The sequence below is a fragment of the Schistocerca serialis genome, chromosome 1 (assembly GCF_023864345.2).
Source record: "Schistocerca serialis cubense isolate TAMUIC-IGC-003099 chromosome 1, iqSchSeri2.2, whole genome shotgun sequence".
Taxonomy (NCBI): domain Eukaryota; kingdom Metazoa; phylum Arthropoda; class Insecta; order Orthoptera; family Acrididae; genus Schistocerca; species Schistocerca serialis.
This window is the reverse complement of record NC_064638.1, coordinates 1,029,905,414-1,029,920,714: the sequence shown is the minus strand read 5'-3', so window position 1 is coordinate 1,029,920,714 and position 15,301 is coordinate 1,029,905,414. Positions and strand designations below refer to the sequence as shown.

The 15,301-nt window shown below is 41.1% G+C and overlaps 1 protein-coding gene across 1 annotated transcript in view; it reads left to right on the top strand.

The window, feature by feature from the left end:
• LOC126413971 (uncharacterized) overlaps nt 1-15,301 on the top strand; it is a 260,800-nt gene that overhangs the window by 219,790 nt on the left and 25,709 nt on the right. Inside the window, exon 4 of the mRNA XM_050083309.1 lies at nt 8,591-8,763. Coding sequence (XP_049939266.1) covers nt 8,591-8,763 — 173 coding nt within the window. The remainder of the gene's footprint in view (nt 1-8,590; nt 8,764-15,301) is intronic.

Genomic DNA, 15,301 nt, shown 5'->3' with positions numbered 1-15,301 from the left:
CATGCCTTATTCAATTGGTAACCACTGTCACGGTTCATTAGATTTCCCGCAATGCGTATTTCAACTGATTCTTTGATAATGGAGTCCCAAAAAGTTGTTGCAGTGGCCAAAATCGAAGTTTTGTCGTACTCCATTGAATGTCCGTTAGAAATACAATGTCCCGCAACTGCAGACTTACTGGGTTGGAGTAGGCGAGTGCAACGTTGATGTTCTGTACAGCGCTCTTCCACTGTACGCGTTGTCTGTCCTGTATAGGCCATACCACAATGACACGGTATTTTGTAAATTCTCGCCTTCCGCAGTAACAAATCATCCTTCACCGAGGAGTGTGCTCTGTGTTGTATGGTTTTAGTTAACTGGACCGATTTCCTGGTGTTCTCAGTACCTTGGATTGTACCCATATAAGAATTGAGTCTCCTGGAGAACATAATGCGGAACTTTTCCCCAATACGAAATCATATTTTTCCTTTAACTGTCAAACCATTAGTGATCACAATTTGTAAATAAGAGATATTGTCGCTCGATGGCTGGGTTCTGTGCGCGACAGTATCATATATCTCGACTGAGCTCGCAGAGCTCAATTTGAAAACGGAGAAATATCTCAAGGTCACTTATTGGGAGACAGTGGTTACGCATTTAGATTGTACTTGTTAACTCCACTTTTAAATCCGCAAAATTTAGCAGAGCATCGATATAACAGGTCTCATATTAAAACTAGGAACACCGTTGAGAGAAAATATGGCTTGTGGAAGAGAAGATTTCCTGTATTATCTGTAGGAATAAGATGCAATTCAGAGAAAACATCGCCAAAATTTGTGAGTACGGCTGTGTTGCATAACATTGTCAGGACTATGAGCAGTGGAGAACCACCAGAAGATACAGAAATTGCTCGACTTCTGAATCAGTAACGTGATGAGAGAGGCCCCAGCATTCAAGAAGATAACGAACGTGTGCTCTCTGAACAGCAGATGTATCGCGATGACACATTACAAGGAAGAACAATTCTCCGTGCTATAATTAATGAACATTTTCAGTAAGGTAACATAAGTTCATAAATTGTTCTGAATAAAAAATTACGATTATAGTTACGGGATTTCGCCGTATTTAAAATTTTTCTCATTATTTCAGCAAGTAATCTATTTTTTCTGATTTCTAGGGAACATAAAAGTACTCACTGAACTGGGTATATGGTGAGAAATTTGAGGTTGTGGCGTGCCAGGGACACAGTTACCTAGCTGCTGCTTTTCTGAGAGACTTTTTTTAGTGTGGAACTGTTGATAATTAATTATTAAAGATGTAGTTCTCGTATCACATCGGTAGTGAAAGCAATGCAGTACTCTGTTATTTGTACACAGGTTCAGTTTCTGTGTATGTACTTAAATTTGGTAACGAATGACTCTATTACATTTAGAGAGTGCGTGAGTAAGAGCGAGAGGGACAAAATATAATGGTACAGTACTGTAGTATGTTCACTAAAGATCCTAAACATCTCTTAAATTTTCTACTGTGACAGCAAAGATGTGAATGTCCAACAGTTTTACAATATTAGAAGAACACATTGTTTATTATAAGAAGCTTTCAAATTTGAGATTATTTTACTGCACTTCTGCTCACTATTAATACAATCTTATTACCTGGATTAGCTTAAAATTGTGAATATGTACTAAACACAAAGGCACAAAATAAATAATCATTTATGTAATAACACAAAATGTCAGTTTGGGATTGTTTATTTGTTAAATTGTTTATGTATTAATCACTACTCTTTGTTTACAATATGATTTGCTTCAAACACAAGCCTGTGTTGCTATAAGGTTGTAGATTTCTAGAAAAATGTTGATGTAGTGACGAACAAACTGTGCAAAGAATTTAACTACATTGTTAATTCTGTCCAGTCATGCCCGTAGCAGCACTTTACACAATATTACGTACAACAGTGCGGCATCAGAAAAATGGATGAAATTGAAGAAAAATTGGTGTTTACAAATTGCCACCAAAAACAAGTTGACATTGCTACAAAATGCAATGGAATTTTATGAGCAATGTCTAATATTTTGGGGATCAGTTCAAGAGCTATAATTAGTTAAAGAGTGTGGTACTTGGGAAGATATGAAAATGGAACTGTAATGCTGTGAGTTGTCTGTAAAAAGTGTCATATTTGAAGTTATTAGTGAGGAAAAATCGCTTCCTCACTCTGTCATTGATATTGATGCAGTTTTTTCTCGTATTCAATGCTCACCTTTGCAGAAGGGAATTCCCCAACATAGCATAGTGCCACTGAAAATTCCCTCACTACAAATACAGTTGTGATAGAAGTTATGGATTGCCATCATAAACATTAGCACATCTCACTATAGCACAAAACAGTGCCCCATCATAGCAAGATGTTACTGAAAAACATTCAGCTACAAATTCTGTTGTGATAGAAGTTATGGTCTGACATTATAAACATTAACATGTACAGAGTATTTCTAGAAAAGGCACACAATGTCATGCTGATAACTGCAGAAAAGAGTGCCCCATCATAGTAACATGTTACTGAAAATATCTTGCTATAAATTCTGTTGTGATAAAAACTATAGGTTGCCATTACAAAAATTAAAAGGTGCAGAGTATTGCTAAAAAAGCCATACAATGCTATTCTCATTATTGCAGAAAAGAGTGCCCCATCATAGTAATGCATTGCTGAAAATATCTTGCTACAAATTCTATTGTGATAAAAATTGTAGTTTGCCATTATAGAAATTAACAGGTGTAGGGTATTGCTAGAAAAGCCACACAATGCTATTATCACTATCGCAGAAAAGAGTGCCATCATAGCAATGTATTTCTCAAATATGCCTCACTACAATACAGAGCATTGCTATAAAAAGAGGCACACACGAAGTTATGGTTTGGAGCACTTTCCTTCATAAATTATATATTAGGATATTTCCGGTATAAATAATGCACCACTTGATTACATTGGGCCTCATGTAGATAACTGTTACAGCATAAATGTTTCAGTTCAAAGTTAGAGTAACAAGGATGGCTTATTATTATTATTTTGTTTCATTAACAGTTTACCTCATTCTAAAGTCATTTAAGTAGAAATGGACACCTGGCATTATGGCTAAAAGCCTGCAATTGACATGTAGCTTACAGTTGCTGGCTTATGTAAACAGAAGAATTGCTAATCTATGAATTATTTATGAGGTAATCCTGATTTTAAGTGGTTGGGTGAAACTTAGTTCAGTGTCAAATAAGCTGTAAGGAGTTATTAGACTGACACAATTAGACTAGCAACAGTCATCACTAATGGGACAAACAGAGAAAAAAATTTGCATTTAAAAATTTACTGACACAGGAAAAAAATCACATGTTATTGGCATTTATTTTAATTTTTCTCTTAGGGCCAAAACCTTTAAATTTTTAAATCTCAGTTCCTTCTTATGTTCTGCCTTCATCATATGTAACTGGGCCTCTCTTCTCGCACACATTTTCAAATACAGTTCCGGAACCTGATGGCCCTGATTTTGCAGGCATCCTGCGACAATGCGATGTATTATTCGGTGTGCAAATGTTTTCTTTGGGTGGATCAGGAGACTGCCGCTGAGTGACATCCACCAGAACATTCTTTGATGTCTCTGTAGTCTGCATTGTGTCGGGTGTGTGCACTCTGCCAATTTGTCAACTGAAACAGGTGGTATGTTCTCCCTGCACTGCACTGCACTCCACGTTAACAACATCCACATCCACAATCATACTAAACTGTGCATCGAAATCATACACATTCGTTAATGGTTTCATTGAAGAGCATCAATTTCAAGCAGTTCTGCCCGATCATGAATCTTGTTTATTTTCGGTTAGCTTCCCCCCACCTGTTTTAAAACCTACAACTTTTTCTTCTGCAACGTCTTTTCGAAGCCTTCTTTTCATATTTTCGTAATAGGTTTTCAGCCTGTCACAGAATCTTTTTGTCACACGTGAAATTAAATAAATGTTAAGTCTTATATTACTTTCATTCATAAGTACATTTTGCATTCTGAGGCGCTTAATTTATAACTGCAATAAAAATCTAAGATATATATACGGCTTTTGTTTACATTTCAGTTCATTAAAAAAAGTGGTATAGGCATACATGAAGAATACGGCACAGGGCAAACTGAAAAACCTATGTTCACAATTTTCAACAAGAAAGCTTCCGTTAATCTCATAATATTTAGTTAACAGGAGTACAGTATTGTATTTTTAATTTAAAGCAAACAAAACCATTCCAACCGTAAATGTACATATCCCCGTCACGTATTTCAGTGGCACGCCAATAACACTTTCAAATTTAAAACTAAAAGCCATTGTGTACCGTATCCTATACTTACGATGAACCCAGAAATGTTATTAATTTATGAGCAATCTTACCAGGAGTAGAATTAAATTGCGCCTCCACATGAGACCACATTGCCTGTTTTTCTTTTAAATTGCAGTCGTCAGTTTTTTTTATTTTCAAGAACGGATGCGTTTGCTCCCACCAGTTCAAGAAGTACATCTATCTCGTACTTTGAGAAATCAGGCGTTCTTTTTTTTATTCTCCATTATTCTCCAAACAAACGAAGAGATCAGTAACACGTTGCTAGGTACATATAAACACTTCTGCTTGACGACGGAAAACACTTAAAAGGGAGCATGTGTAGCCACTCATCAGCGATTGTCTGTGCAATTTCATATTTACTAACATCTTTGAACCACCAGGTGACGTTCCATTGCGATGTGTAGAGCTTACAGCGGTCAAATGCACGGTTGGCTGATGACGGTTTGCTAATTTTAAACACGGTTTACTTTTAACCATGATCTCGGGACCTTGGTTATCGTGCTTTTTGACCGGGGTTGGTGCACTCGGCCATTAGCTGCTGATGGTTGAAGAACATACTGCAACAAGTTGTATATGGATAACAATGGAAGACTTGGCCGTGCAAACATTCCAATACATAAGGTACCTGACGTATTAAAAGAAGAAGTCCGGAAAGCTATAGCTAATTAAAAAATAACATAGCACCTGGACCTGACATTATTACTACCGAAATGAACAAAGCGTCTGGATATCTGGGTTTTGAAATCAAACATGAGATATGTAACAGCATGTGGAACAACGGAACATGGAAGAAGACTGGACCATGTCAGTAATGATTATTTTTTATAAGAAAGAAAGTACACAGTAGAGATGGGCAAACTGAAACACGTAATTGTTTCGAAACAAATGAAACAGTACAATGTAATGTTTCGATACGCTGTTTCGAGACAGTGAAACAGTTTGTGTTTTGTAATCTAATAAACACATTTTATCATCTTGAATGTCTGCTGTATAAGTATGTCCATATAAACACAAATGAGGTGCGAGAGCGCTAATCATGTCGCAGAAAGTATGAAACTATCACTTAGGCGTCTTGGCAGTTTCGTATTTCCTGCAGCAAATGCGCTGCTTTCGTGTCGTGTGACTTTCATACTTTTCAATTGGCTGAGGACAGCCATAGCTGAAGATAGAAGAACCACTACGAACGGAACTGGAGGTGGGAGCAAACTGCAGAAACAACGTATATGCTAGTGGGATTCCCACATTCCCTTAGTATGGGTAATATACCCATCCTGCTAATTTCCATGCACACAAAGGGAATCATTGTGGATAATAGGCACAGTGACTATAGACTCACAAATAACGCCAAATAATTCGAACATATAACAAAATATAACAGCAAAAAATTTTGTCTTTCAGGGTGTTTCGAATCGTTACTATAAATTCACCATGCTTCCCAGCCCTTCCCATTCACTATTACACTATCAGTGATATGTCAAACAGATTGCTTGCAATTATACCTACATCAAATTTATGTGTATGTCTAATAACGGTCTCTCTACGCCTTTTTTATTCAAAATGTTGTGGGCGTTCCGAAACACTGAAACAGTTCCACGTATCGATACACTGTATCGAAACATAGAAACTGTGGCCAAGTCTAGTACACAGCGTTCTGAGAACTACAGAGCCATTTCATTGATTTTTCATATCAGCAAGATTCTTCTAAAAGTCATCCCTAAACCTTAAGAACGCATTTTGATGGAGATATACCACCAGATCAACCTGGGTTTGTTCATTATGAAAGAACATGAAACAAGATTCTCAGATAGTTAAAAAAATGGAGAGATTCCATACAACTTTAGTTCTCTGTTTCTTGGGCTATAGCCATGCTTTTGACAGTGTTCGATGGAGAGATCAGTGGTGTATGAAATGGGCGTTCCTGAGCACCTTATTACCTTTATTAGAATCCTTTACTCTGATAACAAGGCAGTAAACAGACTATATAACACTATTTCAAGACCTTTTGAACCATGTGTAAGATTTAGACAGGGGTCCAGTCTATCACCTACTATTTAACATCTGTAGAAAATATGTCATTAGAAAAAAAAATCTTTACAGTTGGATTGGTGGGATTCGAATTGGGGGCCGAAGAATCAATAATTTCAGTTTTGCTGATGACACTACGCTGTGTGCTGAATCGCAAATGGAACGAATGAACTACTGGATAGGGTCAAGACAGAAAGTGAGAAACTTGCCTTGTTAGAAAAAAAAACCAAGATCATGATAACTGACAGAGTCGAGTCACTACCAGTTACTGACGTTTTGTTGTCAGAATACGAATAAGTTAATCACGTTGTCTACCTGGACTCAAAAGTTCAGAAAGAGGGCGGTTCTGCACAGAAAATACGGCGCAGAATTGTTCTGGGTCAGAATACTGCATCGAAACTGACAGTGATTCGGAAAGACCAAGCCCTAACCAGACGTAGTAAATCAAAAGTGCCGAATTATCTGGTGTTTGCTGTTTCCTTTACGGGACGGAAGTGCGGACAACAACTGAGGGTATCAGGGATGGATAAAATAACCAACAAATCAATCCTTCAGGAACTCAGGGTGAAGAAGACGCTATCCAATATTTGTTTCCAGCGAATGCTGCAGTTCTTTAGTCACATAGTTCGACGAAAGAGGATAACTTGGAAAATATGACAATACAAGGCAAGGCATCTTGCCTTCATTACCTCCATTACTCGCCAAGCGACAGAGGTGGGCCGGCCGTGGTGGCCAAGCGGTTAAAGGCGCTACAGTCTGGAACCGCGCGGCCGCTACGGTCGCAGGTTGGAATCCTGCCTCGGGCATGGATGTGTGTGATGTCCTTAGGTTAGTTAGGTTTAAGTAGTTCTAAGTTCTAGGGGACTGATGACCTTAGAAGTTAAGTCCCATAGTGCTCAGAGCCATTTGAACCATTTTTGACAGAGGTGGCATCTATGACAATGAAAGATTTCTTGTCGTACCTGGATCCTATCATCGTTAGGCAGACATAAACGGCGAATTCGGCATGTAAGCGTAAGAAATATAGACACAGGGTTGGGTGGGAATACGTTCTAAAACAATTTTAGATAAGGGTCGCTGTAATGATCGGTGATCGCGTTATGTGAGAATCCCTATTCGGGTCCAGAAGTGACACATAATTTCGTATGTCATGATGGCCTCATTGCACTACTTTCTTCACGTATGGGCCTTTTGACCAAGTTTTCTGACTCAGTCATTCACATCATTGGCAGTAAGAAATGAGTTTAATGTTACTGAATGAGACATATGAAGCCCTTCCTAGGGTAGTGAGGAGACGCAGTCGATTTACGGGGATCCTGTTTTCATCTCTCTATTTCTTGCCTTCATTACCTCCATTACTCGCCAAGCGAAAGAGGAGACATCTATGACAATGAAAGTTTGTGTCGTATCTGGATCCTATCACCGTTAGACCGATATAAACGCCGAATTCGGCAAATAAGCGTATTGTTTCCAGCGAATGCTCCAGTTCTTTAGTCACATAGTTCGACGAAAGAGGATAACTTGGAAAAGATGACCATCCAAGGCAAAGGGAAAAGATTTATTGGAAGACCAGCAAACGATGGATGGACCAGATAAGGGAGAAGAAATACCAAACATGCAGCCAGCTACTCCGAGATGCAAAAGACAGGGAAAAATGGAGACAGGCTGTTAAGAGGATCGTGTGAGGGGTCATTAACGTTTAACAGTGAAAGACGGAGCATTGATGATGATGACCCAAGAATTCAGAGACTACTAGTTGTTGAAAATCCACCCTATTCTCCATCTTTGACGCCCTCTGATCTTCACTTCTAAAGTAATTTGTGACTTGAAAGCGTTTTGAGTCTAATATTTAGAGTTTGAGACTATTGTATAATATAGTTTTACGGGGTTTCCAGAGCTGCACTGCAGGGATGAAATCTATTCATCGGAGAATCGTTGGACAGTCTGCACTGACCAAAACGGGGATATTTGACCTAGAAACACTGCCTTTCACTGACAGATCGAAAAATTTTCTACCTGCCGTCATAGTGTAGAAGCTTGGATTTTTTTTTTTTTTGAAAATGGATACCAGTTTCAAAGCACCAGCCCAATATTTATTAATGTCGGTAGGGGTCTTTATGTACATCTGTTCAAATACTTTGTAGATTGCAGTTGAAATGATCTGAATCAGTTCTGCAACACTTGTGAAAAATTTTAATTTTTCCATTCACGTTTCAGCAACGTGGGTTGAAAGGAACACCAGTGAAGATGAGACTACGGAGAACACAGAGGAGCTGAAGAACTGTCTTTCAGATACTCAGAAGGAAAAATTTACTCACTTCTTCACTCACCTTTTGGACACAGACAGAGACAACAAAATATCAGAACAAGACTTCGATCTTCTTAGCGAGGTAAGTTTAGTAGTTAAACATTTCAAATTGAATAAAATTCAACATTTTCTAACAATATTCATCTATTTGCCCTCTTACATACTTAAGCCCGAAGAATAGAGAATTTTAAACAAAATATTATTCGTTATCAGTGATGCACAGTTTCAATGTATTTACAGAACCAAATTCTGCAGTAACATGTATTGATTTCAGCCAGAACGTTCCGGTCAAGCTGCTATCTTCAAGTTACATACAAATTAACGAAAATGTAAAAGAAATAGTACATGTAAACATAATTAAGGTGAACCTTTGCATGCAGCAGATACCCACGCATATCATTACACGAGGTTAAAAACCTTGGAGTCATGTACATAATTTCTATCAGTTGCAGCGCCGTATGAGACAGTTAAAATTCCAGAATACGTAAAAGCAATTTAAAAATCATAATATACATATTTACACAGTTTATAGACACACACAAGTCTAACGCGCCTAACTGTCACTTTTATACGTATCCATCATCTTATATATTTCTGTATCAGTCTCTAAGGGCGCAAATTGACAGTTGATTTTGTGACTTGTAGACAAACGTATAACACAACGGCTACTTGAATCTACGGCAGGTACTCATGCATAGTTTTTAATGTATTTTTGCATACTCTAATTTTAACTACTCCATTCAGAAGCTGCAACTGATAACAATTATGTACTTGATGCCAAAGAACCTTCCTTTGACTTGATGAAATGGTATCCGGGAGTATCTCCTAGATGCAATAGTTTACCTTAACTATTTTGACTTATACTATTTCTTACAAATCTTTGTTAATACGAGTATTTATGTGACTTGAAGATCGTCGCTTTACTGGCTCTCCGTTTTTAAATGTACATTACTGTAGCTTTTGATGTTTTCATGATGCCATTTTTTAAATTTCAAAAGCAGCCTATATTTAAAAGAAAAATTTTACTGTGAATTGCCGTACTAGGTATAAATCAGAGCGTAAATCCGCAGACAACAAATGTTAATTGAAATGCGCTATTGCTAATAAAAGGACAATGCCTGAAGTCTTCAGTCACTACAGAAACAAAATATCATCTTAGGACATATCCCTGAATCCTAAGAAATGTTGAGGTTACTAGTACCCACAACATTTTTCGGGGCCATAGCTATGCAGTGAACAAAAGCACAGTGAGCCGTTGATCGAGGCGTCTGTCAAAAAGCAACATGGTCGCGCAAAGCTGTTCGATCTCCGGTGTGCTGGCCGGCCCCACACAGCTGTGACTCCTGCAATGATGGAAGATGCAGACAGTCTCATTCGAGGTGATCGATGGATCACAATCAAATACCTTTCTCCTCAAGTGGACGGCTCTGTTGGTAAAACCGACACACTGGCCTACCATTTGGGGTACTCAAAGGTGTTTGCCCGCTGGCTTCCACGACGCCTAACAGAAGACCATAAAACGACAAAGGGGCATACGTGCGGCATTGCTTGTGCGTTACGAGGCCGATCGTGACCAGTGTTTGTCGAACATCGTCACAGGCGATGAAACACGGGTTCATCACTTCGAACCGGAAAGAAACGGCAATCCATGGAGTGGCGCCACACCACCTCTCCTCCGAAGAAGAAGTTCAAAGCCGCACCCTCAGCCGTAAAGTCATGGCGACCCTCTTCTGGGACTCTGAAGAGCTTATTCTGTTTGATGTCCTCCCACATGGTGCAAAGATCAACTCTGAAGTGTGCTGTACTACCCTCAGGGAATTGAAGAAACTATTTCAGCGTGTTCGTCGTCACAAAAATGCCAACACAAGACCTCATATAAGTCTGTACACCCGAGAGGAACTCACAGAACTTCTTTCTCAACCACCCTACAGCCCGGTTCTCGCACCTTCCGACTTCCATCTTTTACCCCAATGACGGATGCACTCCACGGGTAGCAGTATCTAGATGATGGGAAGGTTATTGATGCAGCAAGAGATTGGCTCCGACTTCTACCAATAGAGTGGTACCATGCGAGCAAACAGGCACTCCCAGTAAGGTGACGTCAGCCCGTAGCACTGGATACAGGTTACATTGAAGAACAGGGTTTTGTAACCAAAAGCGTGGGGAATAATATGGTGTATTGGATTCCTGAATAAAACCAACCTGCTTTCAGAAAAAAAATGTGTTTCTTTGCTTACTTAATGCCCCTCGTATCACAAGCATATTCTGCATTGCCGTTGGTGACGGTCGTTTACGAGGGTGGCGTTGACAATATATTTGATAACTACGTAGCGTGACTGACAGCGACATACAGCAGCAGTTCTGGGCATCATGGTGTCACGAGCCGTAGTCTTACTGAATAGTGTGGCATACATCCAAAACACCATACAATCTGTTCTGTAGCCATGCCTACAACGTCGGAGAAATACGCTCTTCAGGAAGGACAACACCCATGCCCACAGTCCTTCCGCGCTTTCCTAACAGCACGGTGACCTGGGCAGTCCCTCATTTAGAAGTTGCGTGATATGGGACAATATATCGTATGATCCACACTATCTGCAACATACCTGATCAGCGCAAAATGGTACACCTAATGCGGGCTTTTCTGTTGCCTCCAGCTACAGGGCTCTCAACGTCCAGTTATCGAAAGAAACTGAACGAACCACGTCATGCAGATGTCATGTAACAGTGAAACGCCTAAAATTTAATCGTTGAGACTCCAAACAACAGTGTCAGCAGCTCGTGCGCTTGTAGTTCTTGTTTCTGACTCTCAATCATGGGGGCCTGGGTTTGATTTCCGAACAGGTCGGGTATTTTCTCCGTTTGGGACTGGCTGTATGTGAGGTTCTCATCATTATCATCACCGACGGGCAAGCCGCCGAAGTGTTGTCACATAAAAGAAGACTTGCACCAGGCGGCCAGACATGTCGGAAGGAATCACCTGGCTAAAAATGCCATATGCACATTTCATGTTTACACTGATCTGTATGAGCCATGCATAAGAAGTGAAAAATTAAGAACTGTGGTGTGTGTATGTATGTATGTGTGTGTGTGTGTGTGTGTGTGTGTTTGTGTGTGTTTGTGTGTGTGCGCGCGCGTGGTGCGCACGCACATGCAGGTTAAAGTTTTGTGGACGAGTACCGTAAACAACAATCATGAAACTTCCTGGCAGATTAAAACTGTGTGCCCGACCGAGACTCGAACTCGCAGGAGAGCTTCTGTAAAGTTTGGAAGGTAGGAGACGAGGTACTGGCAGAAGTAAAGCTGTGAGTACCGGACGTGAGTCGTGCTTCGGTAGCTCGGTTGGTAGAGCACTTGCCCGCGAAAGGCAAAGGTCGCGAGTTCGAGTCTCGGTCGGGCACACAGTTTTAATCTGCCAGGAAGTTTCATATCAGCGCACACACCGCTGCAGAGTGAAAATCTCATTCTGAACAACAATCATAACTGTATAATACACTGAGGTGAGAAAAGCCATGGGATACCTTCCAATATCATGTAGGTCTTCTTTCTGCCCAGTGTAGCGCAGCACATTGACGTGGCATGGCCTCAACAAGTAGTTGGAAGTCCCCTGCCGAAATATTGAGCCATGCTGTCTCTATAGCTGTACACAATTGCGGAAGTGTTGCCCTTGCAGCATTTTGTGCACGACCTGACCTTTCGATTATGTCCCATAAATGTTCCGTGGGATTCACGTCGGGCGATCTGGGTGGCCAAATCATTCGCTCGAATTGTGTAGAATGTTCTTCAAAGCAGTCGGGACAGTTGTCGTCCGGTAACCCATCGCATTGTCTTCCATAAAAATTTCATCGTTGTTTGGGAACATGAAGTCCATGAATGGCTACAAGCAGTCTCCAAGCAGCCGAATGATCGGTTCAGTTGCATCAGACGACCCAGTCCATTCCATGTAAACACAGCCCACACCATCATGGTGCCATCACCAACTTGCACAGTGCCTTGTTGTCAATGTGGATCCGTGGCTTCGTAGAGTCTGCGTCACACTCGAACCCTACCATCAGCCCTTCCCAACTAAAATCGGAACTTATCTGACCAGGTTACGATTTTCCAGTCGTCTGTTGTCCAACCCATACGGTCAAGAGCTCAGGAGAGGCGCTGCAGGTGACGTCGTGCTGTTAGCAAAGGCACTCGCATCAGTCGTCTGCTGTCATAGCCCATTAACGACAAATTTCTCCGCACTGTCCTAACGGATACGTTCGTTGTACGTCGCACATTGATTTCTGCTGTTATTTTACGCAGTGTTGCTTGTCTGTTAGCACAGAAACTCTGTGCAAACCCTGCTGCTCTCGGTCGTTAAGTGAAGGACGTCGGCCACTGCGTCGTCCATGATGAGAGATAATGCTTGAAATCTGGTATTCCCGGCACACTCTTGACACTGTGGATTTCGGAATGTTGAATTCCCTAATGACTTCCGAAATGAAATGTGCCATGCATCTAGCTGCAACTACGACTCTGTGTTCAAAGTCTGTTAATTCCCCTCGTGCGGCCATAATAGCGTTGGAAACCTTTGCACCTAAATCACCTGAGTACAAATGAAATCTCCGCCCATGCACTGCCCTTTTATACTTTGTGTACGCATTACTACCGCCATCTGTATATATGCATATCGCTATCCCATGACTCTTGTCGATTCAGTGCATGTGAGATGGTTGCATTAGTGGTATCAAACAAAAAATGTTAAAACATCTCCTGACCAAATGCTAGAGGGCCTCATGTGAAACATTATCTTCCAACACAGTATCTGACGCCTCTGATACAACCGGATTATCGAGCAACATTCTTGATTAAATCCTTAATTTATTCAGGTTTGGTGTAATGAGAACAGATGGTGACCTGTCCGTCAGATGGTAACGTTAAGCTTCTTAGTTCCGTCGGTGCTTTTCCATTAGATGAGACCGTGTGCCGGCATAGAGTTCCTCATCTCCCTTCTTTCATCCCGTACTCAAGCTTAACAACCCAGAGACAATAGTACAATACAGGAGGCACGAATCATGGTCATCCAAATGACACTGATGAAGAGGTAACATACAATGTTAAGAAAAGGAAAAGAACTTAAATCTAGCGTTTACATTGAATTCGTGTATTTAGGGAACTGAAAACGACCAGCATATATATATTGAAGCGCCAAAGAAACTGATATGGGCATGCATATTCAAATACCGAGATATGAAACCAGGCAGAATACATCGCTGCGGTCGCCAACACCTATATAAGATAACAAGTACTCTGGAGCAGTTATTAGATCGGCTACTGCTGCTACAGTGGCAGGTATCAAGATTTAAGTGAGCTTAAGCGTGGTGTTGTAGTCGGCGCACGAGCGATGGGACACAGCATCTCCGAGGCAGCGATGAAGTGGGGGTTTTCCCGTACGACCATTTCACGAGTGAACTGGAATATCAGGAATCCGGTAAAACATCAAATCTCCGACATCTCTGCGGCCGGAAAAAAATCCTGCAAGAACGGGACCAACGACGACTAAAGAGAATCGTTCGACGTGGCAGAAGTGCAACCCTTCCGCGAATTGCTGCAGGTTCCAATGCTGGGCCATCAACAAGTGTCACCGTGAGAACCATTCAACGAAATATCATCGATATGGGCTTTCGGAGCCGAAGGCCCACTCGTGTATCCTTGATGACTGCATGACACAAAGCTTTATGCCTGAGCCTGTCAACACCGACACTGGACTGTTGATGACTGGAAACATGTTGCTTAGTTGGACGAGTCTCATTTCAAATTGTATCGAGCAGATGGACGTGTACGGATATGGAGACAACCTCATGAATCCATGGACCGTGCATATGACCAGGGATCTGTTCAAGTTGGTAGAGGTTCTGTAATGATGTGGGGAGTGTGCAGTTGAAGTGATATGGAACCTCTGATACCTCTAGATACGACTCTGACAGGTGACACGTGCGTAACCATCCTGTCTTATCATCTGCATCCATTCATGTCCATTGTGCGATTGACTTGGGCAATTCCAGCAGGACAATGCGAGATCCCACACGATTATAATTTCTACAGAGTGGCTCCAGGAACACTGTTATGAGTTTAAACACTTCTACTGGCCACCAAACTTCCCAGACATGAACATTATTGAGCATATCTGGGATGCCTTGCAACCTGCTGTTCAGAAGAGATCTCCATCCCCTCGCACTCTTGTGGATTTATGGACAGCCCTGCAGGATTCATGGTGTCAGTTCCCTCCAGCACTACTTCAGACATTAGTCGAATCCATGCCACGTCGTGTTGCGGCACTTCTGCGTGCTCGCAGGGAGCAACACGGTATTAGGCAGGTGTACCAGTTTGTTTGGCTTCTCGGTGCATATCTATATATACACAATAATAATGTGTCTTTCTGCCTATTTATGCGTAATATGTTACATTTATTTATGCTGACGGTCAGTTGCCAATCCCTGCACCAAGCATCGGTCGTCTGCAGGTCTTCCTGCATTTCGCAACAATTGTTTAGCGTTGGTAATTCTCTGTATATTGGGTTGTTGCATACGTTCGTAGGATTTTTCCACATGTTTTACAAACCCGACAGATACACGTAAGACAGCCTTCAG